The following is a 27009-nucleotide window of genomic DNA, read 5'->3' on the forward strand; positions in this document are numbered from 1 at the left end:
TCCACACTGCACCCTAGCGGTAACAATAATAATGAACTTTTGAAATTGCACAGGGACCAAAGAAGAAAATTAAAAAAAAAAAACACTGGTTGGATCGTTCCCCTTTTTATTGAAAGGAAGTTTACCTTAAAAAAATTTGCCACTATGCCATACTTGGAACATCACAAATCAAGAACTCAGTCGTGGGACATAAAGAAAAAACAATGATAGAATTAAAAACTTTGTACAGTATATTGACCAGTTTTTAAAAATAAAAACTGTTAAGAACAACAAAGCAACGGAAAAGCAACAAGTCTGTGTGTGTGTGATTGCTGTACAACAGAAGGACGCTCCGTCAGACAGACGCACATGTTCACCCCGTACCATCTCCAGTGAAGGGTCCTTTTTACATTCCTGCGGGATCCGCCGTCTCACAAGAGTCTATCGGATCCGCTTCTGCTGACGGGCGCGGTAGATGTCGTGCACCGGCGGGGCCACGGCTCCTTTGTCGTCCTCCTCGTCCGAGTCGGCGTTGGGCCTCTTGAGGGATTTGGAGGAGGTGTGGTTCTCCATGGCACCGTTCCCCTCTCCGCCCGTGTCCGGCTGCCTGCCTGTGATCAGCTCCACGGCGGCATCTACGGCTGAGAGCGGCACGGAGAGAGGAGGAACCATGAGACAACATGCGGGGCGGAGATGAAAAGACAGGGGAAAGTCAAGTAAAGTAACTCACTCTCTGGCAGAGTGCATCTCCTGAAAGACTCCATCAGCTCTTCCACTTGGACGAAGGGACCCTGTGGGGAAAGGAGAGAGGTTGAGCCCATGCACCACCAGTAAAAGCAGCTCGCGGCTGCTAGGTCACAGGTTGTTACTTACAGTGAAGCATGCGGGTGGAGGCAGCAGCTTCATGAGGACCACAGCGGCCGGAGGGATGGGGAAAACTCCTCCCGGGACAGGGTGCAAGCCTGGAGCTTTTGGGGTAAAATCAGAAATATATCTTCAACTGAGGAGAGGGGTTTTTTTTAGTTCGAGTACAAAAGTAGTACAACAATTTGTCAGGTCAAGACACACATCTGAGACATCATTTTGAGATTTACTTATGTCACGGTTCAAGTGTTCTAAGGCAAAGTGGGTCTCCAGCGAGGCCGCATGGAGTACGTACGAGCTTGGTGGCGGGGCTGGAAGGGGATCATCTGGTTAGTGTCGGGTTTGGGGTACTCGGGTTTGCGGTCGGCCTCGTCCTTCAGCGTCGGCGCGGAGGGCGTCACCACCGTCTCCGGAAGCAACGCTGCGTATTTGGCACGGGAAACATCCTGCAGGAGGTCACAGAGCGGGATACCGCTTGAGAAAAAAAGGCCACCCGGGCGAACACCGAAAAGCTAGACGAGCTCTTCCGGCACCGAGAGATCTCACGAGCTACCGCTGTGCGCACCTTGTATCCCAGAGCTTTGAGTTCGCTGGCAGAGCAGGGGTACAGGTCCATGAACTTGTATCTGTCGACGAGCAAGGCAGTCTCTTTGCCCTCGTACTCATCCTTGAAGGCTGTGAAACGCCTGCGCTCAACCTTCAGGATACTGGCCAGGTCTCCAATGTTGCTCTCGAAGGCCAGGAACCGAGCCCAGATCTCTCTGTGTCACGTTGAAAAGAACGGAGGATAAGTACATTATATATACACAGCTACAACATTAAAACCACTGACAGGAGAAGTGAATAACATTGCTCATCTCGTTACAATGGCACCTGTCAAGGGGTGGGATATATTAGGCAGCAAGTGAACAGTCAGTTCTTGAAGTTGATGTGTTGGAAGCAGGAAAAATGGACAAGAGTAAGGATCTCAGCGACTTTGTCAAGGACCACATTGTGATGGCTAGACGACTGGGTCAGAGCATCAAAACAGCAGGTCTTGTAGAGTGTTCCTGGCATGAAGTGGTTAGAAACTACCAAAAGTGGTCCAAGGAAGGACAACCGGTGAACCGGCGACAGGGTCATGGGTGTCCATGGGCTCATTGATGGGCATGGGGAGTGAGGACTTGCCCGTCTGGTCAGATCCCACAGTAGAGCTACTGTAGCACAAATTGCTGAAAAAGTTAAAGCTGCTATGATAGAAAGGTGTCAGAACACACAGTGCATCAGAGTTTGCTGTGTATGGAGCTGTGTAGCTGCAGACCAGTCAGTGTCCAGGCTGACCCCTGTCAATCGCAAAAAGTGTCTACAACGGGCATGTAAGTGTCAGAACTGGACCATGGAGCAATGGAAGAAGGTGGCCTGGTACGATGAATCACATTTTCTTTTTCATCATGTGGATGGCCGGGGTTCGGGTCCGATCTGATCGGGCATCTGTGGGATGTGCTGTAACAACAAGTCTGATCCGTGGGGGCCCCACCTCACAACTTCCAGGACTTAAAAGAATCTGCTGCTAAGGTCTTGGTGCCAGATACCACAGGACACCTTCAGGGGTCTTGTGGAGTCCATGCCTCCACGGGTCAGAGCTGTTTTTGCATCATGAGGGGGATCTACACAATATTAGTGGTGGTTTTAATGTTGTGGCTGATCGGTGTGTGTGTGCGCGTGTATATATATATATATATATATATATATATATATATATATATATATATATATATAAAATCTAAAAACACCATGATATTATTTCATCAGTCAGTGTATAATATTACCCAGATTTTTCAGGTGATAGGCTTCCTGAAGTGAGGACTCGCTCAAAAAGAACCCTTGTGTTGTTATCCTCTGGAAGACAAAAGAAGGAAAAAAAATATACGTCATAAAAGGTCCAGACTATTATTAGAGACAGAGCTTTTCAAAGGGAGTGTTTTTCCTTTGAGGAAAACTCTGGCACTTTTTAACCTCGTCCAGCCCCTTATCGCTCCCCTTATCTTCGGCGACGTCATAACCCCCGTCTCGCGGCAGTCGGCTGAAGCTTTTCTCTCAAAACTGGATCAACTGAAAGGATTCTGATGTCACTCAGGTTGACTAACAAAGACCGAAAAATAGGGCTTCGGAATACTGTCGTTTTCCTTTAATTTGAGACTTGTTGCTGCACTTTCCTTTGAGACAATAGCATCATTCTAATCAGCTGTATGACGTACTTCAAGATTCAAGGTTTATTCGTCACTATACACATACTTTCATACATACTGTATATGCAGTGAAACGTCTTTGCAACGCACCCGGAGATCATGCGCAATAGTTACTAAACCGAACATAATAGCTAACCTAATTCCTACCTAGCTAACTAACTGAAGTGATTTCTAAAATGTAATGCAGCTAGTGAATAGAATAATATAAATAAAAATCAAATAAAAAAAATAAAACGTTTAGCATAAACCGCGGCCTGTCGGACAACCTACCGTTGAGGTGGGAGAGGTAATCGATGTAGGCAAGTATGTACTCTGGAATGTCACCATACTTCTTCAGACCCAGCTCAAATATCTTGAAGGCCACAGATTTATCCTTTAAAAAAAGAGCAGAGCAGATTGAAAAAACAATTTAAGGCAAGACAATTAAGAACGGGCGTTTCTTGGCCATCCCAACTTTCATGTTTAGTGATGATAGTGTTTAAAAGTTCCAGTTTATAATCTTTAATCATCTTGCGTCTCCACCTTGCTGCAGTAGTACTCCATGAGGGCGGCGGTCACGTAGACGTGGTGGCGCGTGCGCAGGTCTTCCCTTGCCTTCTTGAAGATGGTGCGTCCGGATTTGATGCCCTCCGCCCTCCTGGCAAACTTCATGTACTGGATGTAGACCAGGGTGGGGTCGATGTCTTCGATGGCCAGCAGTCGATTGTAGATGCTGTGGACCTTCTCGTGTTTCATACGACTCTGGGGGGGACCAGGCCAAAATCTCGTTACGACCTAAACACTCAGGCTTACTTCCTGTGCCTCTCGTTTGCCCGATCACTAATCACTGTTTGAACCGGGATGGCACCCACCTCCTCATAGTCGGCGAAGGAGAAGTACAGCAACATGTTTTTCTTCAGCAGCGTTCCAATGGCACGTTCGTAAATGTTAGCGGCCTCGTCGCTGAACAGCTTGGCGTTGTTCATGTCCTGTGGTCATTTTAACGGAGAAAAATGATTAAAAAAAATAAATCAATCAAAAATCATGGCTCCAGTTTTGTTTTATTAGCTCAGTATATTTTTGTGGTCTCCCGGCTCACCCCTTTCTCTGCCAGTAGTTTGCTTGACTGTTCCAGGTACTGTGCCGCCTCGTACCACACATCGGGGTGGTGGCCCAGCACCAGCAGACACTGCTCGTAGGCAAACATCACTGCACAACAACACAATTTTCAGATGGAACCTTCAGGAAAAACTCATTTATCATAGAAAAATTATTTGGGGCAGATTGTTTTGTTCAGTGGTGATCAATCAAAGACATTTCTATACGCGCATTTTGACACCGACTGAAACAACTTTTGTATTTCCACCCAAAAAATGATAATATTAAAAAAATAATAATAATACAGCAGCAACTAGGAGTCACCTCTCTTGGTGATGAGGGTCTGGTCTTCTGTCCGCAGCGGGTTGCTTTTCTCCCACTGGATGTACTTCTTCCACATCTCCACCTGCTGGGCCTCCTGGGGAGAGTTCTGGGGCGGCACCGAGGGAGCGTTCCTGTCCAGGCCCTTCATGACAGTCTCATACTCCTGAACGACACAGACACGAGTCCATGTTTATTTGTAAACCAAAAATTCAACTGAAAGACTGAAAATGGGTTACTGAATTTCAAACACTTTGAGGGGTGCGCGCCTGCTTTACCTTTGCCACTCTTCTGGCGTTCATGTAGTCTCTGCTACGATCCTCAATCATCTTCTTGGCTAAATGTATATTGATGCCCTGGTGGTGGAACACAGTTGTTCAGTGAGTCCACTGTGCCTTTGAGTGCAGGCATGTCATGTCATGTCATGGGTATTGGTTCCCAGGTCATTTTTAAAGGGTCTGTGTTTCTCACCTCTTCATATTTGCTATAATCTCTCCAGAGCTGCTCTATGTTGATCATGGGATTGACGCAGCCCCTCTGGTACACCCTGCGCACCGCTGTGATTCTTTGGTTCTCTGCGTACGAGCCCACCGCCTCACTGACATAAGCAGAATAAAGGTTAAACTAAAAATACCAAAAAAAAAAAGAAAAGGAAAAAAAAAAAAAAGAAAGCTCATCCATTTGATGTAAAAATAAGATTAAAACAAACAAACAAAAAAAAAACTTGCACTTACACTCCTTTAAGGAAATTGATGTAGTCAACCCAGATCTGGAAGAAAGGAGAAAAAGTGGTCAACTCCTTGAGACTCGACTGTGATTGAGAACTACAGTAATAAACTCAATCAAAACCTATATCCTACACTCAGTGTGCACTTTATTAGTTACGCCTATGCAATCCAATACACCAGCTCTGCCATCATTCTACTTTTATGAAGTTTATATTGTTCAGCTTTTGCTGACGTAGTCAGAGATGTGTAGATTAAATGATACGTTAATGATGAGGTCATAGTTAAATGTGGTGTCGTACTGAACTACATTATATTGAGAGGCGGTTCTATTTCTTTGTCCTCCCTTTTTGACATACATGAGGGGACAGAATATTATAAACAGCTTGAATATAATGCAGCTCAGTACACCACCAGCAACTATGACCTCAATGCTAAAACATATCACTGAATTAACACCTCTTCAATGACGTTGTAAAAAATATCCTGAACAAGATAGCAGAATTTATGGACGAGCTGGATTGTACTGACCCCCTTTCTGGATTGTTGGAGTCTAGTCCTTACGGCTGTGATGACATACACTACTCACAAAAAGTTAGGGATATTCGGCTTTCGGGTGAAATTTCAGGATGAACCTAAAATGCACTATACATTTTAGGTTCATCTTTACAGGTAAACTTTATTTGACCTTCTCTAAACTTTTGAATGCACACGTCCAACTGTTGAACTACTTTTTGCACAACTTGCTGTTCTCTAACAAGGAGTTGAACGGCAAAATTCACAACAGGTGTTTAATCCATGAATGGACCAATACATTTCCTGGTTCAATTAGAATTGGTATTTAAACAGTCCTCTTCATCATGCTGTTCACATTTTGACATCATGAGAACAAGACGACACCTAAAAACTGATCAACAGTACCTCGCCATTGTGAGGCTTCAAACAGGATGTTCTCAGAGGGAAGTGGCTACTGAGCTTAGAGTGTCACAGAGGGTCATCAGCAGCTTGCAACAGAGATACAGAGAGACTGGAAGAGTCACAGAAAGGCATAGAAGTGGACGTCCTTTGGCCACATCCCACACTGATGAGTGCTTTATTGTGAACAGTGTCCTGCGGAAGCAGATGATGATGCCACTCAACTCCAGGCACATTTAAGGGAGGTGAGAGGCACCCAAGTGTCACGTCAGACCATTCTAAACCGTTTCCATCAGCGTGGTCTGCATGCTAGACGATCTGCAAGGGTACCTGACCACACCAGCAGGCACAGGCATCCTCGTCTTGCACGGGCCAGGGAGCATTTACCCCGGACAAGGCACCAGGGGGCCTCAGTGCTGTTCTCTGATGAAAGTTGATTCACGTTGAGCAGAATGATGGCCGTCAACGATGTTGGAGACGTCAAGGAGGGCACTGCATCAGCCACTGTTGTCACCAGACGAGTCTTTGGTGGTGGTGGTGGTGTTACAGTGTTTCTAGTCAATACAGAACTGCCCTACACTTTGTGAATGGTACAGTGACAAGCCAATACTACCTGAATAACATCATTAATCCAGTCATTGTGCCCCTGCATGAACAAAACAGGCCTCATTTCATCTTCATGCATCGAGGTTGCATCATTAGGGAACGGCTGCTGGAGACTGGGGTACCTCAAATGGAGTGGCCTGCACTTTGTCCAGACCTGAATCCCATAGAAACCTATGGGATCAGCTGAGTCGCCATGTAGAGGCTCGTAACTCTTTACCCCAGAACCTCAATGACCTGAGGGCCTCCCTTCAAGAAGAGTGGGGTGCCAGGCCTCAGCAGGCAGTAAGTCGACTTGTGAACAGCATGAGACGTCGTTGTCAAGCTGTAATTGATGCTCAAGGGCACATGACAAGTTATTGACACGTTGACATTTTTTGTTGTGGTAAACCCACCAGTGTTGTTGGCTTTTGTTTCAATCAATTGTTTGAGATGAGGAAATCACCATTGCATGCTTCTACTTAAATGCCCTACTTTCATGATATAATATCACTGTAGCGTGAACTTTTTACATTTTCCATAAATTTCACCCAAAAGCCAAAATCCCTAACTTTTTGTGAGAAGTGTACGTATGATATGATTTACCTGGTAAGACATGATCTCCATGCCAATTTTATCAAGGGCAAAGTCATACGCCTGGGCCATCTTCTCCCTTTAAGACACAAGAAAATGTATATAATTTAATGTCATGCTCAATTGTGATGAAATGGAAAAACAGCATACATGGTAGTATATTATTATAGTATTTTTATCCTTCCACCACATGGAGCCACTGTTCTTACTTGTAGCTGGGCAGTTTGCCCTTGGTCTCCCGTACATATGAGAGGTAGCATTTCCACAAGTCAATGTGCAGAACTTTCATGAGACATCGCTGGAACAGCTGGAAAGGTGGAAAACAGACAAATATCTAGATGGAGTGTGTTACGTGTACCAGTACTGTGATGAGGATGAACGCCGTGGGGCTTTGTGACCTTAACAAATGGAACCACAACGCAAAACGCTTCAACATGTAACTTCTCACGATCAGGGTAACCCCAGTTCTTCCAAGATTAATGTTGAGTGGAGTTCTGAAGACTGAGTTAAAGCACCGTTACTGTACACATAGATACACATTTCAACAAAAAATTAACATGATTTTGGAGTGACAGGAAATACATTTGGGTTGAACAGACACCCAAGATCTCCCTAAATCCCAATCAAATTGACAATCCAATAATATATAGGCCGCTGAATCACAAGGCAAATTATTGTCATTATACACAGCTACAAGATTTTAACCAAAAATTTTAATGTGTTTGCCTTGATCAAATACTAAGCATGATTACAGGCACAGACTGGGATTATGGTGCTGCCACGCAGATAAAAAAAAAAAAACCTGAAACTGTCACACTTGACCTACATGATGAGCTGCAGTCCTATTCCGATGTCCAGAACAAAGCTGTTTCTATGCAAATGTCTATGTAACAACACACCCAACGTCCCTTGTTCAGTTTACACTAAAGCACCACTGCATTTCCCTATTTTGATGGATTGCATTGCCAGAATCAAGTTAAGGCATCAATACTAAGTCATCTATATGGACATATTTAAGTATCATAACATATAACTTAAGAAATGGATCAAGGAAATATACTTTGGCATAATCCGATTTTCAATGTTGATCCACCTATTAAGTCATACTGTATTATGGTGGTTTTATTGAATGATCTAATAAAATAGGCAGATGAATACGACGAATACGACAATCTTTCTCAGTAAAGACTTCTCTTGATTGTTTACACAAAGTTTAAATATAGCTAAACTAATAAACATTAACATAGAGATCAAAACACAAAAACTGTAAATGTTGACTTTGGTTTTGATGGCTGCACTCCATGGCTATACTTGTAGCTTGTGACCACTATATAAACATTAAACGTGTGCCAAAAGGGAAGAAAATATCCAGAAGTTGAATTTGGGGTCTCATGGCCATAGAAGACAAGGGTCGATAGACACTTACCTTTTCTACCTTGTCATAGTTTTTAGCCTTGATCTGTAAATAAAAGTGTAAATGCAGTGTTAATTCAACAGGCTTCTCCGAATCTAACAGACAAACATGGATTCATGCAAATCACCACTCACGCGTACAAGCCCATAAAGATCAACAAAGTGAAGTTCACACAAGAATGACAAATTACAATTTCAAGTTGACTAGTTTATTGTCTTTGAGTGATTGTCAACATTTAGCCACAAATTATACTTGTAGGCTTGGATTACAGAAAAAAAATGGGAGAAAAATGGATTAATGACTGAAACCATTGATTAAGTAGAATAAAACCATTGCATTTATAGGAAAAAAGAAATAACTAAAGTGCATATAAAATGTCTTCACTTCAGAGTTTTAATGGATCCCTCCTCAGTAGAACAAAACGTCTGCACTATCTTTCACGCAGGAGGCGGCTTGATCGAGCATCATGGCTCCAGAGAGAACGCTACCACAGGACAAACAGCACCAGACATTCACCACCACTCAACTTGTCACGTCCTTAAAATAAATCATATTCCGGCACTTCCCGCCAGCGGGACAGACAGGTCCACCCCGTGTCATGTCGGATGTGATCAACCATTTGATACATCTTAAGATAAGTCTCCTGGTCTGCTTTACTATGGCTCTATCTTACCATTAAAGACAAGCAGCAGCAGATTATGGAAACATTCAATTTGCCATGGCTGCTTCTTAGTGAGTGATCGAACAGAAATAAATGCACTTATGAAATATATAACCCCAACTTGCTTGGCAGACTGGATTTATGGCCAGATAAAGGCAAAACAACAACCTGAACTGTTCTCTGTAACTGTGCATTTAAAATTGGAAAAATATTAAGTGTATTGGGGGGTGGGATGGTAAGAAGAGCCATGCCAGTGTTTTCTGTAATACACTGTTCACTTTGTATCCACAAGTCTAATGGCAAGTTGACTAACCCAGTCCATAACTGTGTTTACCATCCGTATAAAAAACAAAAAATAAATAAATAAAAGCTACGAGCCAGTAAAGTGAAAATTAACAAGAGTTTAAACACTAAATACTCCGGAATGTGTGGTGATGAGTTGGACAAATTCTTTGAAACTTTTTCCCAAGTTTACAAACCCATACTTAATTCTTGCTATCTGAACTTGACTCTCAGAAATCATTGGAAAATTCACTAGCATGTTTGTGATTTTAATCTCTGTACAGGTCTGAGCCATGTGACGTCACCTACACAGGGCAGATGAAACCCACAGTAATTGGGTCGAACTACAAACCCTGAAAGACAGTAATTGAATAACTGGGATCGGTCGTTGCGGGGGGGGGGGGGGGTTTCATTATGTAATGACACAGATACAATAATGGACAATGCACATTTTCTATGATAGATTTTATTGCAGTTGTTTTATAGTATTGTCTTAAAATATGGCCTATTACTATCTATTTGTAGAAACAGCTCCTCCGACAAAAAGATGGGAGTGCGGATGAATATTATCTAAGCGCAGTTTTTAATACAGAGTATGAGGGAGGCACTCAAAGCTATTTATGTCTATATCAGTTTGTGTTTGGTTATTTAAGATGAATCAATTAATATCACCAATTAAAAAAAATACTAGCCAATGTTTAAGACTTCTGTAATGTGCCAATAATGCCAGGGAAAAACAAAAGCTTTCCACTATGGCCACATCAGAAGGACAATAACCAGCTATTTCATCACCAGGGAGGAGAGAAAAAAAATTGAAAAAAATCAAATCAAAATCCATTTAGAATTGCAGAAACTAAATCGACTATGAGTTTTGGGTTGACCCATTAGATAGTGTGGCGTGGTGAGGTAACCAGAGCTGGACACAAAACTGAGTTGTTGGAATTATCCCATCTCCTATTTATGCCACACCAAGCTCATTTCCTTATTTGGAAAAATAATTAAACATGAATTAACGGTGCACTAAACATTGTTTAGAACTACTTCTCAGGCCAACAAATTCGAGGTAATGAGACCATTAACAAAACTGACTCCACAGCAAAAAGTGAAATCACAGATGTCAAAAGGAGAACAACTGGCATATTTTCTATTCCCATCCGTTTTCAGTAGCTCCAATACATTAAACCCTGGCGTAGTGTGACTTGATACTGAAAAAAAAAAAAAAATTTTAAAAGAGGGGCATATCTTGTTTATCGCCCTCTATATACATATATATTTAACAATAGTAATTTGTAGGATGAGAGCCACAACATTCTTTCACCAGGACCATGTCCCCGCTATGCATTCTGTGGCTAAGATGTCAGGATCAGTGTAGATCATTTTACAGGCTTAGGCTTCGCAAGACGGGACTCCCATAGGTGAACGCCAAACAAGACAACTGAATTTGAACAAAAAAGAAAAAAAATAATAATAATCTGGTGCAATCCTTTGAAGTAAAAATGATTTAAAGGGAAATAGGACATGCACGGACATTGCCGAACATACTTACCAAAATGTAAATGAATTGACCTAAGGTTTACAACACAGGCCTCTGTACTGCTTCCCTGAAACATTTTAGCCACTGCAAAAACGTCTTTTTAATTCTTTAGTTTTGTCAGTGTAGTTTTCGCTAAAAACCTAATGTCTAATTAACAATTAGACATTACACCCTACAATTTGGCAAAAAACAGTAGGGTACTCAAATGTCATAACCTGTGAATGACTACTAAAGCACTAACTGAGGGAATGGCTGAAGGATGTTATCAACTCACACTTAGCTCTGTGGATTATACATATCTAGTGCCAATACCTCGCTATGCCAACTCTGAATGTAATAATAAAAAGCTGCTAAAGCTTGACTGCCATATCAATTGTCAGTTGCGAAACAACTGTTACTATGGTTTGCTATTAAAAAAAATATATATATATATATAAAAAATAAAATAAAAATCCAGAAAGGGATTGCCTTAAAGCTGTGCTACATGCAAAACAAAGTAGGTGAGAATCTTGTTTAATGCTTTAGGGAAAGAGATGGGGGTGACTGTAAAATAATCAATTTCTCTTACATGATTACTTTTGGGGCGGAGAAACTTAACTCAAAAAAAAAGTGGGGGACACATCTACACCTGTCTTTTATAATGCATTTGTTTTAAAAGAAAATAACCCAGAGAAATGACACAGGAGGCAATAAATTGACACGACAAGTGAATAAAAGGCTAATGCACTCCAATACCATTAAAATAATTTTAATACTGTTGCAGACCAAACATGCAACAAATGCACTTTACCCCATTTGAAAAAGGACGCATAATATATATATATTTTAATTCTGGAAACAGAAGCAAAATGTTTTCTGTGAAGGAAATAGTTAGCACTAATTTTACGCTTTCTTTGCATTTAAAGCCACAACCCTCAAAATACCTTAAATCACAACAATGAATTACATTTAACTCTTCTTGGTCTTTCACAGCCAATGTGATTGTCAAAGTAAAAACGCCAAATAAATTTACAATATATAAATCTACATAAACCAATGGAAAACTGCTTATATTAAGCGTTGTGGCTTTAAATTATTAGAAACCATTTGTTTGTGTGAAAGTCACATTGTTGATCATGTTAGAATACCCAGCCATGCGCTCAAAGTTGTAAAAAAACAAAAACAAAGAAAAAAAAGTGTATTAACCTCTGCTTCAATGAAAAGTTTCCAGAATCTTCCAGAACTGGGGAACTGGGTGACAAGTCGCTCATATGTCTTCCGTGCTTTATCTATTGGTTGGTTCTACAGGTGGAAAGTTCATTTCACATTTACACTAGTTAAACATTAAATACGGCATTTATTTTGTGAAGAATACGTTAATAATAAATCAATATCAACCTTAATACATGTCCCTCTGTTCCATCCCTTACTTCCCCACCCAAAATCCCAAGTAACCAAACCCCGGTAATGCAACCCTGTGTCACTAAACCTGTGCTTCTCGAATCAGAATGCTCCATGCGTCAAGGTCATATGGGTTTTCTTCCAACTTCTTCTCTGCCTTCTTCACCTTCTCCGGAACATACTCTGCTGCCCCCTACACATGGGGGGGAAAAAAAATGTATGGACTTGTTAGCTCACACAAAACTAAAAAAATAGAATACATATAAAATGTGCTGCTATAACCATATACCTATATCTTAACTGGAAACCATCCAATCATTTATTTCTTCTGAAGTTAGGATCTAGTTCAATTACAGACTGACCAATGCTTTTGAACACCCTCAATTTTTTTGTGTAAAGGATAACAACAATAAAAAGCTTAAAATGTTAAAAGGAATTAAAATCAGATGACCTAACACCATGACACTCGATTTTATGTATTTTTAATGAATATTTTAAGCTTTTTGTTGCTGTGTGTTTTCATCTTTACTTTTATAAAAATGTATTTGTCTTATGTAAAGCACTTTGGGTTAACAGAATTAAATGTGCTATACAAGTGAGTTTGCCTTACCTTAACAGAACAAATTACTTTTGAATTTTGAATGACTGTCTCAAGGGGCTGTTTGAATAAACCACTTTACACTTATTAATAACAGTCTTTGGCCAGAATAAATTAATGAGGCAGAAAATACGGAAACTGGGGGTATGTTATAGCCTTTGAAGACATGCGCGCCTATAATCATAGACTAGTGATCCATTACGTTGAAATCCTGAAATGCATTAGCAAATGCAGTCGATTTAGACTAGTTAATAAGCAACCCACAGAGATCATCGCACATGCTCAAACTTGTCAATTGTAAAAAAAAATCGAAACGATCAAAATAGTCTTAGTAACGACGGGAAAACTCTAGCAATATAGGTTTATTACGCTCATTGGCATTTATTTTATACAAGTAGGTGTTGCATGCAGGGTAGGATTAAGTGGGTGTGGGTTTCAGTGCCGCCATGTCATGTCAAGGCCTGCTTTCGTTTGAAAACTGACCTGTGCCCTAGTTCTAGTACTTCCTGTTTCGAGCGTTTTATTTCTAATGCGGTTACACGTTGTGTCGCATCCCTTGTGTAAAACATTTCGCGTTGCCCTTGTGGATGACAAACGCCGTAGAACTGAACTTGCGTTTGGGGGCTTGTGGCGTATGACGTCTATTATTTCTACAGCACTCGTGTTGTTATTTGAGCGGCTGTAAACAACACGACTTCCCTCTGGGGGAGAATAAAGTCTATATATCCAACACATGCGGTCGCTGGTCAAACGGTAAACATGGCGCTGCTAAGCAGGTTAGCACGGCCCGAAAACAAAATACACCAAAACGACCAATTTCTTAAAAAGTTAACTAATATAACCGTTGCCAGTTGCGGCGCAGGCGTTCACCGGTGAAGGTAACACACATCTTAAAGTACAGTCGCTCCGGATTACAGCCTTTATTGGTTCAAATCGGCCGTAGCAGAGGGAGGCCTGTACTGCAGACGGGGCTCGTTCGTGCTAGCGGGGCTAGCTAACGTCACCTACCTGCTCAGCGGTCGCTTCGGCGGACATGGCTGGGTGTGCGGTCCGGTGTCGAGGCGGTCCTATATCGGAGCAAAATATAACGAAAGGGCAGCGGCTTAAAACGGCGACGCAAGCTGCATTGCTTCGCAACGGGCTCCTACTCGCGACCCGCGGAGAACACTACAGCCGCTGCCGCCTGCTGGTCCTTCTCTCAAAATGGCGCCGAGTTTCTACTTCCGGTGAGGGTGCGGAGTGGTCTTGCTGCATTCCAATATATCTCGGAAATCGGTCGTTGCGACTCTGTGGTCCCGGCTTCCGAGTCAAACGTGTGCCGTTGCCCCTATTCGCGAACACTCGGAGGCCTGCGCCGTATAGGCGCGTTTGCTTGGCGAGCTTGCGAATTATGCGATCTCCAGAACTTATGTTCACACGACGTACAAACCGCCGAGTGATTTAGATCCAAGTTCGACGTGTTTTCGGACAGAAATCCGTGCAGGGAAGGGACGGGAACTTTGTTCACCGTCAGCGGTGTGTGACGTCGTGTTACTTTGACGTCGGATGGTATCTTAGTAAACTCGGGTGTTTTACCGAGATACCTGTCCCAAATGACAACTTCGAATTCCGACTCGACTGGTCGTTCCTTTGCACTTTTTTTTTTCCAAGTAGGCGGAGAGTTTTTCCGAGTTCGGGCCTCAGTTGAATGCAGCGTGTGGTCAGTTGGCTCTTTTGTTGACAGGCGGGTGGTCAGAACGACAGGGCGTGCGCGGTACGGCAGCCAAGCGCATCGTCTAAAGTTAATTCAAAGGGACACATGTTGCCCAAAGAGCTCTGCGACGGTCGAAACAGACCCCTCAATAAACACAAGTAAACACATGTGAATTGACGCATAAAAGAAATGACCCGGACCTTCGAGCACACGGGGGACGTTAAGAACGGTGTCCAGTGGGGGGGTCATAGAGACGATAAAGTAATGTCTGACCCAGAGCCTCGGGGTTCTCCAAGGGTGATGGGTGCTGATGAAGACTTCTGAAAATGAGCAAATCTTGTTGTTGTTGTTGTTTTTATGGTAGGGAGCGAATCACCTTTTTTTTTTATTAAGACTTAACATAATGCCACCCCACAGTGGCCGCACGCAAACAAACACATAGAGCATAACACACACACACACACACACACACACACACACACACACACACACAATTATGGTTAATTTATATGTGGACTGGACGGCCGGGCTGACGAGACAAAAACAGTGATTAGAAGATGAATATTTATTAAGTGCTGGTACAACCCTTCAAGAGCACGTCCCAGGGGTCCGTTCCAGAAAAGATGGAAAGAAGCGAGAGAGGGGAAAAAAGAAGAAGGGGGTCTTTTCCGGGAGAGAGAGAAGAGAGAGTGATGGAGAGGTGGGGAGAGAGAGAGAGAGAGAGAGAGAGAGAGAGAGATAGAGAGGGGAAGGAGGAGGGCCGGCGAGAAAAAGAGAGGGATCCCATTTGGGCCGGCTGGTAGTCTCTGTGGTGACCTCCACCGGCAGATGTCACAAAAGGTGTAAAAGCTGAACATTGCTTTGTGACACAAGTTTGACGTTTCAGCAAAGATACGATGAGACTTAACATGACCCTCTACACGGAAAGTGGGAAGAAATGGGAGTAAGCGGGATGACCCATCATTATTAGCAAAAAATTGCCTCATGGGACAGGATAAAACATGCACGCACGCACACACACGCACACACACACACACACTTACACTTACACACACACATCACCATTAGACATAGACATTTTACAGATAATGGACAATGGTAATGCTATTTCCCATATTGTTATTGATGGATTCTAGTGCCTGTGCAATTACAGAGTTATTGAGTGGAGACAGACCCTTTCAGGCCATCGGTGCAGCTGTACTGCCTGAACCGCCCATGACCCTGCCACTGCCAGCCCCTCACCTCAGACGGCAGCAAAAAATATGAGAAAAACAACCGTTTTCTCAAAACAATATTTTTTCCCTAATATAAGATTTTTGATAAAAGATGCAGTTTTTATTTTGGGAATCACCGAGTTTAGGTCAGACTTTTTTTTATTTTTATAAGAGGCTGCACCACCGCATGAAATGGGATGGAGTGCGACTGACCAGACAGATATTTAGCACCGACCAAATACTGAAACAAACAGTGTCCAACTGCATTAACAAGACATGAGGGAACAACAGGCTTCTATGATATCTATGAGAGCAGATAAATACAAATAAATTGTACAGGCGGTTGGCATTTTGACATTCAGGCAAAGTAACATTAGAAATAGACCAAGAAAATGAAATTAAACATTGAATGAAAATAGACAAAGTGCAAGGTGCATTTAGGACACCGACGCCTTTACAGTTTCAATTAATTGTATAATATTAATAGATACATAAAAAGATATCACACCCCATTTTAGGGCATTGGGGTATTATATGTATATTTCCATTATATGTATGATAAACAAAAGGTTTGTTAACTTGTCAACAGGGGGAGACAAAGGAACAGCCACTAGTTTGTTTGTGACAGACCAAAGCAGACGATCACAGATGCAGTTATAAGTGTGTGTGTGTGTGTGTGTGTGTGTGTGTGTGTGTGTGTGTGTGTGTGTGTGTGTGTGTGTGTGTGTGTGTGAGTGAGAGTGAGATACTTATATCTATATCTATATCTATATATATATCTATATATAGATATATACATAGATATATATACATAGAGAGAGAGCGAGAGAGACAGAGAGAGAGAGAGAGAGAATGTGTGTTAGTGTGTGTGTGTGTGTGTGTGTGTGTGTGTGTGTGTGTGTGTGTGTGTGTATGTGTGGGGGGGGGGGGGGGTCTTTTTTATACTCCAAAGTGGAGGACGTGAGGGTATTCGTCAGCATGCAGTGACCATGTTAAATTCTGAATGCTGGTATTGTTATTACTGGTATCTGGCAAAGTCCCAGTAGTAATGTTGGTTTTCCTTTAAAACCCCTCAGCTCCCCATCAGGGTTGACAGCTTCTTGATGGATGCTGGGTCTATGTTTACCCACTGGGTGCCTCGCAGAGCCTCCACCTGTTGCCTGGTGGAGATGAAGCTGTAGCCTTGGTCTCTGTGGTCTGGAGTAACATGCTGCACAGCTGACGACGGATTGGGTTCCCCACAGATAACCTCCGTCCGTATTCTCAGATAACCAGGTTTTCTTTGGATGCTGTTCTTCACCCTCAGGGCATGGCACATGATGGCAGAGCGCTCCCTCTCACGTCTTTGCCGATGACAAAATAAATAACGGCCTAATTATTTTATAATAATAATAATAATTATTATTATTATTATTATTATTATCCACATGGCCATTTTATCCATCTATCTATCTATCTATCTATCTATCTATCTATCTATCTATCTATCTATCTATCTATCTATCTATCTATCTATCTATCTATCTATCTATCTATCTATCTATCTGTCTATCTGTCTATCTGTCTGTCTATCTATCTGTCTATCTGTCTGTTTATCTATTTCAAAGTTTTTAATATTTTAAAGTATAGATTGGTCTGGCGTCGCCAGATAGATCAACAACAATTCAACTGTATATCCCAGTGTTTTTCACCTACAGTTCACAAATTTCACAATCCGTCTAGTTTCTTGACAGAATATCTCTTGTGTTTCTGTATTCAAATTGTTAGTACTATACAATAATGTACTCGTATCTATAACCTTAATAATGATAACAATAATATTAATAATAATAATAATAATAATAATAATAATAGTAATAATACTAACAATAACAATAATAACAACAGCAGTCTTTCACTGCTTCTCGGTGCATTTCAGGCACAACATGCGACTCCAAGAGCTTTACATTCGGACATTGCAATAAAATAGTAGTCGTAATACTACTACTACTACTACTACTACTACTACTACTACTACTAAAAATAATAATAATTATAATAATAATAATAATTATTATTATTATTATTATACATTTGGGGGTTCGTAGCATCCGTTTATTAAGATATTTAAAACTTATTATACTTAACGTATTTCAAACTTATTTATTTAATGCAGCTGACCTAACAGCTCGCACTTATACATTACTTCTAGGAGGTTCACAAAATGTAATTATCCATTGTCACTAGTGCTATCCAATTGCAGTTAGTGAGTGAGTGAGTGAGTGAGTTAGTTAGTTAGTTAGTTAGTTAGTTAGTTAGTTAGTTAGTTGGTTAGTTAGTTCGAGTAGCTCTGTTTCGATTATTCTTTGTAATTATTTCAAATTTCCTTCTTTTTTTAAAATTTTTAAATTTTAATTTTTTAGTAATGCTGCATTCCTTGGAACTCGGTAATTAGGATTTCACCAATTCCCGCCTCCGAGATCAACGTGTTCCGTCGCCTCTGTTGGCGAAAACAAGGGCGCCCGCATTCAATTCGTGTTCGTTGGCGGTTCGTGCCGTCATGTTTCCCTGACGTCAGGGCTGTTATCTCGTCAACCCCGTTCGCGTCCCGGTACCCGAGCGGCCTGGACCCGAAATTTCGATTTTGGGTTTCGATTTAAGTGAGCGTCTCTTTGAAACCCCCCCCCCCCACCCCGAAGTTGTAGGCCCGATTTTTTCCGAGTCAAGACTTCGATTGAATGCAGCATATATGGTAAAGCTCAACAGTTTGGACGAGTCTATCGGCGGTCGATTGCTTTGGTATTTCCCTATGCCGTCAGTTCCCAAACAGATCAGAGGGCCATGTTGGATGTGGGCAGAGCCGCGTAGCGTTCCACTGGCTGAGGGGAGACGAACAGCCCCCCGGAGATGGGCTGCTTGGCCTTAAGACACGGGAGAATAAACTGAAGCGTACGGCTACGACCCGTGCCAATTGTTCTTCGGATAAACAGTTTAATGTCGGAGTTATTTGGAGTTTAAAATGCGGGCGATGGTGGTGTTTCCCCTTCCCGTGGTGCGGGACAAGATGGCAGCGGAGCGGGCGGACCGTCCGTGCTGCGGCTCCATGAGTCCGTGACAGGCTCCCAGCAGCCCGGGATCACACTCCACGCTGCTCCGTGTGAAGGTATGGGGGTTCTCCGTGGGAATGCGGACGACAAGAGGTTTTATCGCGGCCTAACGCGAAGTTCTAAGCGCGCCGTTGGGCATACGGAAGCAGACGCTGAGGCTGACGTTATGACAAGTTGTGACAAGTTTTAGCCTTAGTGACGGATTCTTCACGAAATGGCATTACGATAAAGTTTAGTAATGTTTAAATAAAGGCTTCAGCCAGGGGCGACCAGCTTGTAATCGCGCCAGCATATGTTTATTTGGCCAAATAACATTTTCGTACGCAAGGAATTTGCCTTCGAAATAGTTGGTGCGTTGTTGCACAGACAATTAGCATAAAAAAAACAACTTAACAGTCACAAAAGCACAAACAATCGACAGAAATACAGAGACTAGATGTACTTTATTCATTGGAAATTGCGGTTACAGCAGCTCGCATCAATATAATAGGTGGTGACAATAAAATAATAAATAAAATAATCTCAAACAGCTGCCAATAAACTTAGGAACAAACAAAATGAGAGAAGCTGGCAATAAACAACAAACCTAAAACCTAACTAGGAAACAAACAAATACATTTATACATTATATAATATACATTAAACCTCAGAAATAACAATAAACATCTGTCTATCTATCTATCTATCTCTCAGAAGGAAAAGTTCTCGATTGGACCCATCTGGTAAGATAATATTGTATAGTGTAGTCACGTCATATTTTAAATATAACATCCTATTCCTGTCAACTTCCAAATACCAGCCTATCTGTATCATAATGCTCTCATGTAGAAGCCATAAATGCGCCCTCTTAACTTTCATGGTATGTCAAGTCAACTGCACACCCAAATAGCAGTCTTGAAGGTTAATCATTTCCACATCCAGTCTGCATTCCCTCTTCTATTACCATGCAATCCACAATACCACACTTGAATGTTGATACTGCCCTCTTTGACTTATCTCTATATAAAACATTCACAAGGCTTCTTGAACCCCAGCGGGCCTGGGGATTTATTGTGACACGCGTCCATTAAACAGAGCTTTGTTTTAATTACGTGTTTTAAAAGTAAGCGCATGTAATTTGTTCAGTAGTATTGAGTTTATGCATAAAGCACTGTGCATTTGACAAATGACTAACCTGTGCCAAATTAATGACATATCATATAAATGTTATGTTTCCACGATTTTAGTAAAGTACACTGTTACCTGAAACAAAAGTGTAGTTTTAAAACTGGAGGTAAATCAGCAGCCCTCAAAGTCCTGGCAAATGTTGACTATGCCAGATTAAGGATTTTTCTATCTAACATCATTTGGATGTAAATTATTGTTAAAAAAAAAAATCATTAAAGAGTCCAAGAAACATAATGATTTGTAGCCTGTAGACAAAATAACTCAATCATGGCTCTCTAGTGTTTTCCCCACTCAGTGCCTAGCCCTGAGGAGTAACGTAATGTGGATGGTATTTTGTTGCCCGGTGGATCGTGGAAAGTAATGGTAGAATGATGGCTTTGTGAGGTTTGGCATTTGCACCGGAGAGTAAGCGCAGAACTGTTCCACTATTTTGAGTTGTTTTATTTTAGTTCTCCCATCTGCTCCACACGTGTCATGATAACACTCGCCAGCATGTGTCTCCTCAAGACCAACCCTGCCTTAAGGTGGTCCAAATAACATGTTTTATTTTTTTATGACACGTCAAACTATTCCCAACTTGTCGGTGTGGTTATATCTTCAATTGCATTGTATTGCATTGTTATGTCACTATCATAAAATAGTAAATCTATACTAAAGAGTTGGCTGTTTACCAGACATTTCTGGTCTAGACGATCCTCCTATGGATTTTTTTGATTGCTGGTTGCATAAGCAAGTGTTTGAACCAAACCAAGGCGATAGGCTGAGGGCCAGCCTTTTCTCTATAAGCCCCTTTTAATTTGGTTTCAGAACATACTCTTGGATGCTTCAGCAAGATAAGAGCTTAAGTTTATGCTGCTTATGCTCAGTGTATCTCAAGGACTTGGGAGACTAGTAAGATATCTCCTGTCCTACCAGGCATGTCAGTGGACGACTCAAATCAGAGATGAGTCATTAGTTCACAGGGGAAATACCATGTGGTCACATGCTTCAGAAAATACAAGGCCCCTTTATCTGTTGATCTTCAAAGATCATAATCAGGAGACACAAAGCAAAGCACATAATGGTTGTAAGCTTCAGTGTGAGTAAAACACATCTGATTTGTTCCACATGCTAGCTAATGGTGTCAGCTAAACACTGATGGAAAACCAGTTGCGTTCAACATGGCGTCTCTTAGAGATTTCCAGGACAAACTGAACACAAAGTACATCAATACACTGGACTGAAATTAAACTGCTGAGGGTGGCCTAAAATGTGAATCCACAATATAATCTCTGTCTGCTGCATATGACTTTATCAACGGGATGGGAAATTGGAAAAGGGTGATCGACTTGATGTATCGGTGCTATTATAGTAAAACAAACAAACAAACAAAGAAACAAAATGGCATTTGGGGTGGGTTGGAGGAGTAAGCGCGATCACGAGCACTACTTAGGCCAATCAAGTGTACTGTTTTTTTTTTTTTTCTTCCAGTCAGGACACCACGAGACAGAAAAGCATCTTCTGCAACAACACACCCCAATGTTCCTGCCTAGACTGTCTATTCATTTAAAGCCTCCCAACCAAAATCCTGTTTAAGTACAGAAAAACAAATCCACATGTTGGACTGTGAAGCAAGTAGCTGTATTTGCTCAGCATTTGTGGTATGTTTAGATTGGTTTGTGCAACAGCCTAATTATCAATTAAATGGATCATCAGTTATTCTCTGTGATGTGTTCTGTCTGGATGGGACAACACTGGCTTCAATTGAACACATATTTATTTTAGTTTTCTACCTTTGTAATTGTGACAGAGAGCGCTACCTAAGCTGGCTTGTCATTTTGATTGTTGTAGCTTTGAAGAGAGTGTGCCAAAAGTATTTTGGCACTAGGAACTTGAATGTTTGTACAGATTTCACTTTTTGAGTTTTTGTAGTTCTTATCATTAACATCCTTTGCACATTGAAAAATCCTTTTTTAAGAGGTTTGTACCGAGTCATACAATTATTCGGCCATATAGCTTCATGTTCTGAATACTGTTTTTTTGGTTTTTTTTGCCATCGCCCTGCTAGTTTTCAAACAGGTCAACCGTTTTGTTTTCCGTCTGACCTCCAGCTGATGAACTTATTCTTGTGCATTGTGCCTCGTTCTTCTACATCCAAAGATTTTTTTAAATTTTTTTTATTTTTATTTTTTTCTCTCTTCCTTGGCTAGGTAGCAATTGTTCATTGTCAACATGTGTCTCGTGTTTATTTTTCTGAGAGTTGCTGGGTGCTCAGGGTCAAAAGGTCAATCATGTGCAATTACAAAGCGGCTAAGGCCTGCTGGAAGGGTCCCTGAATTTGAAAGAATGCAACGCAACACCACAGGAGGAGCCTCGGCCCTTGAGGGAGTATCAGGCTTCAGGTAGTAATAATGTCACGCTCTGACAGATGCTATCCATTCGCCTTTTTAGTACGTCCCAGGTTCTCGACTTCGCAAATGTTGTCTTATCGATACGTCCTTATTTAGAAACGACCACGGTTGTTGCTGCAGTAGCTGAAGTTGTGGACAGTTTAAAGTTGTGATAGCGCCACCGGGTGTGATTGTGTGCAGAGTGGTCGCCACAATAGGAGCGGCCTTATCTTTCCTCTAGGAACAGTGTCGGCTGGGTGGCTCGCATAGTTACTGTTTGCACCATCGTGCTTTCTGTGCGCTTGATTTACAGCAGAAGCTGTGGCTCTGAGGCTTCTCAAAGCCAGGCCTTGTAGTCGCTGTAGCCTTATGACTCGCTCTTGTTGTTTGTTGGAAGCTTGCTTTACTGGAATTTGGGAGAAGTCTTTCCAAGTCGAGGATTTAGTCAGCTGATCACAGCACTGTCTTTTCACACTATATGGTCTGGAGGTGGTTGAGCGCAACATTTAGTGCTTTAGTTAAAAGTTTGGCAACGTTAACCTAACCTCTATGTAGCCAATTTCATAAGGCCAAAGGTCCTCAAGAATTTAGACAAATGGCTTCCTTGAAGAATAATGAAACACTTTCTCATACTCGCTATCAGATTCTTATTTATTTTTTTAATATCTGTATGAAAAACAAAATTTGTTTGTATCCCATATACTTTTTTGATAGTTTAGAAATCACAAAGAACTTTTAACCTTAAAAACTTGGCCTGATTGAGGCGTGCTTCCCTACTTTGACACCATCTTCCTGCTGGGACAAGAGGGTTGAAATAAGGGCCAGTGGGTGAAGAGAAGGGTAACGTAAACACAATCTAGCAAACAGATAAGTGTCTAGCCAATATCAGACTTACAATTTCTAGCCTGTTTTGACGTCCCTGAAAAGGAGTCTGGTCACATTTTAATGTATCCCTTGTGAGCTCTCCTTATTGTTGCATATGTGTACTTAAACAAAGGTAAGCCCTGTACATGTTCCCCCTGTGCTACATGAACCAAGCAGTTAACGTGCACCATGAGGGCATCTTTCATCGTGAGGGAGTTCATTTCAAAGTACTCCACTAAGAGGAGGACTTTGTTACTTCCCGGGATGTCAAGGTGCTAATGTTTTTATTTAATTTTTAAGCTAAGGTGAGGTTAAGTGGGTATATCAAAATGTATAACTGCATCCACAATGCTTATCCTCTTTTCTCTCTGTTCTACACACATACACACACACACACACACACACACACACACACACACACACACACACACACACACACACACACACACACACACACACACACACACACACACACACACACACACACACACACACACGTACGTTTGTCTCAATTTGGCTTTAGTATTGGACAAGCAAAGACATCAACAGTATGTGGTGCAGAATTCTTCAGAATTTTTTATTTTACATTTTTGTACCCACTATTTACCTAGTTCACTTGTTTCTTCCCTGTTATGAATTTGACATTTAAAGCACAAGGTATAATCATTCCATTATTGCTCTTCATGGCAGGTGCTGATTTGAACTAGGCTACGTGCCATTTGCATGCAGTTGTGTGTCGCCTTTGCACCTTTTCAGTTTCCTCTCTGCAAATTTTAACTGCAGCTTTTCAATCCGTGTCAATCAGAAGGCGTCGTTGTGATTATTTCTTTCTATTTTTGACTTGATGTAATGTTACGGAGAACATTTGGTTCACCCGTTCCAGTTCTGTGTGTCAGATAGCGGAGAGTCTTCCGCTCTGTGCGACAGTTTCTTGGTTTCTAAATATGGCTCTGTAGGTGCAATGTTGATTAAAGTCAGAAGGGCCCTTGGGGAACGGCTGCTTTAATATCAGACAATGTTGTTCAGACCCTGAGAAGTAGGTTGTTGGCCTCGACGAGCTGTTTGGACGCAACTTGGGGCCCGGCAAGGTCACTGTGCCAATCGCAGGCACTATTTTTTTTTTTTTTTTTCTTCCAGTTTTTCCTGTATCCAGTTTTCTATGATAAGATTCAAGCCAGGGACAATTGATTGACACAGCTAGTCAAAAGGCATGTTCCCTAGCTGGCCCTTTTGGGTGCTTTATTCTAGAATGTGGCAGGAACAGCGTGAGAGAGGGGAAAGTGACGACGAGTTATCAAAGCGGTGGTTGTGTTTCCTAATAGTTGGTGCTCTCTTAATATCTTCCTCTCCATTTGTTGCCTGGAGACCTGCACTGCGATGCATGGTAGCAGCAGTTAAAGGTCAGGCAGACCTTTCAAAAGTGAGTCATCTGTGGTGGTTGGGGTTACAGCTTGGCTGCAGATTGGAAACATCGGTGAGGGAGGTGTTAGGGGTTTCAGTGGAACATGTCGTCTCTCCATCGCGTCTGTATGACTGCTGTGGTTTAAGCACTCAATGTCCAAGTCAGGAAGAGGTTGTGGGTGAAGGCCATTCAGACACGTCAAAACATTTTTGGAGGCAATTATCATATTTAAGTTAAATTCTTTGTGCCTGTCTGGATTAATTGCATGTATTATATATAATGCATATATTAATGCATTAGCTATTTGTCGCCAAAATGGACAAACTTGTTGCTGGAATTTAATCATTTTATAATTGAGTGATAGTAATGCAATATAATTATAATCCATATTTCAATATTCTCACTGGTTTCCCCTTTTGTGACTGTAAATCAATGCACCGGGATAATTAATTTTCCTTGGCGGAAGTTTCTAAACTAATAAGGTGGTATACCATGCTTGACAACAGGGCAACCAGACCGTTCGAGTCAGTGTCCCAAATCTAGTTTCCTGGGGCATCTGGACAGCCTTTATTGTTGGGCCCTGTGTTTTTATTTGACAAGCAATCAATTATTTACATTAAAACGTTAAGGGAAATTCACAGTCTTGAAGAAGTGCAGACTTGTCCAAGATGCAAACTAATTAACTTTCTTGTTTTATTTTCTCTCTCTGCGCAGGTATGGCCTCACAAGTTTTGGTCTACCCACCACACAATTATCAAACCCAGACAAGTGCCTTTTGCAGTGTGAAGAAACTCAGAGTCGAGCCAAGCGGTTGTGTTTACCATGAGAGGGCCCACCCGTGGACTTATCTGAACGGCAGATCCATTGGCGTCGCACACCCAACCAAGCAAGCCCACTTATTTGCGAACAGGGAGTCTGCGGTGGCCGTGAGAGTGCGAGGTGGACAGCAGCCGGTGCAGACGGTGGTGGTGCGTGGGGTGCCGAGGGAGCTGCCCGGTAAAAAAAAGAGAGTCGGCCCAGGTGTTGCCCCATCGGAGGGCAAGCGGACGCAACCGACGGACACAGGAAGGGCAGGCAGCGGTGGAGCAGCAGGGGCAGGAGGAGGGGGAAGGGGAGAGGGTTGCAGAGGAGGAGGAGGAGGAGGTGGGGGAGGCTGGGACGAGGAAGGTGATAAGGAGGAAGAGGAGGACTGTGGACGTTTGAACTCGGCCGACAGCTCTCAGCGATGTGGGCTGAAACGTAAAAGCAAGGAGCTGGAAAATCAAGGGAGCGCCATGCAGATAGTGGAGGAACTGTCTATGTTACCTGCCATGTTGCAAACGACGAATGTGGGGAACGTAGCCGTGCCCCCTGCTGTAGGGGCCGGCGGGGGCCCCTCCAAACAGGGTGGGCGGGCTGGTGGTGCGGGTGCGGTGGGGGGAGCGGGTGGAGGGGACGGCGACTACCAGCTGGTGCAGCACGAAGTCCTATGTTCCATGAAGAACACCTACGAGGTGCTGGATTTCTTGGGCCGCGGCACGTTCGGCCAAGTGGTGAAGTGCTGGAAGAGGGGCACGGGCGAGGTGGTGGCGGTGAAGATCCTGAAGAACCACCCGTCGTACGCGCGGCAGGGCCAGATCGAGGTGGGCATCCTGGCCCGTCTGAGTGGCGAGAACGCAGACGAGCACAACTTGGTGCGAGCCTTCGAATGCTTCCAACACCGCAGCCATACTTGCCTGGTGTTCGAGATGCTCGAGCAAAATCTGTACGATTTCCTGAAGCAGAACAAGTTCAGCCCACTGCCCCTGAAAGTAATCCGGCCCGTGCTCCAGCAGGTGGCCGCGGCTCTGAGGAAGCTGAAGAGCATGGGCCTGATCCATGCCGATCTCAAGCCTGAGAACATAATGCTGGTGGACCCCGTGAGACAGCCCTACAGGGTGAAGGTGATAGACTTTGGCTCAGCCAGCCATGTTTCCAAAGCTGTGTGCTCCACGTACCTCCAGTCTCGGTACTATAGGTGAGTAAGGGTTGATAATATTATTGGGGGGGGGGTGTGTTTCAAAGGCTATTGTTGTGTTAAA

At 42.5% G+C, this 27009-nt stretch overlaps 2 protein-coding genes across 2 annotated transcripts in view; one reads left to right on the top strand and one right to left on the bottom strand.

Annotated features, from left to right (window-relative positions):
• Positions 1-19: 19 nt before the first annotated feature.
• On the bottom strand, positions 20-14342 carry cstf3 (cleavage stimulation factor, 3' pre-RNA, subunit 3). Its single transcript, XM_079998212.1, has 20 exons — positions 14163-14342; positions 12645-12749; positions 12362-12457; positions 8712-8744; positions 7495-7592; positions 7298-7364; positions 5204-5238; positions 4941-5067; positions 4748-4825; positions 4473-4635; positions 4150-4259; positions 3923-4039; positions 3594-3812; positions 3342-3444; positions 2652-2721; positions 1409-1604; positions 1139-1289; positions 853-947; positions 710-770; positions 20-620 (listed from the first exon to the last, which is right to left on the bottom strand). Exons 1-20 carry the CDS (start codon positions 14187-14189, stop codon positions 421-423), a joined length of 2151 nt encoding a protein of 716 aa, XP_079854338.1. The 5' UTR covers positions 14190-14342; the 3' UTR covers positions 20-420.
• A 4593-nt stretch (positions 14343-18935) lies between these two features.
• Positions 18936-27009, top strand: part of hipk3b (homeodomain interacting protein kinase 3b) — a 43537-nt gene continuing 35463 nt past the window's right edge. The window contains exons 1-2 of the mRNA XM_079998034.1: positions 18936-19203; positions 25664-26945. Coding sequence (XP_079854160.1) covers positions 25666-26945 — 1280 coding nt within the window. The 5' untranslated portion in view covers positions 18936-19203; positions 25664-25665. The remainder of the gene's footprint in view (positions 19204-25663; positions 26946-27009) is intronic.

The sequence above is a fragment of the Zeus faber genome, assembly GCF_960531495.2.
Source record: "Zeus faber genome assembly, chromosome: 3".
Classification (NCBI taxonomy): Eukaryota; Metazoa; Chordata; class Actinopteri; order Zeiformes; family Zeidae; genus Zeus; species Zeus faber.

What these genes read in the sequence shown, in the direction of transcription:
- cstf3 (XM_079998212.1), bottom strand. Translation starts at nt 14,189, where the DNA reads ATGTCCGCCGAAGCGACCGCTGAGCAG. An exon ending in CCGAAGCGACCGCTGAGCAG is followed by an intron (nt 12,750 to 14,162) that starts GTAGGTGACGTT and finishes CCCCATGTGTAG; the next exon opens with GGGGCAGCAGAGTATGTTCC. An exon ending in ATCAATTTCCTTAAAGGAGT is followed by an intron (nt 5,068 to 5,203) that starts GTAAGTGCAAGT and finishes TGCTTATGTCAG; the next exon opens with TGAGGCGGTGGGCTCGTACG.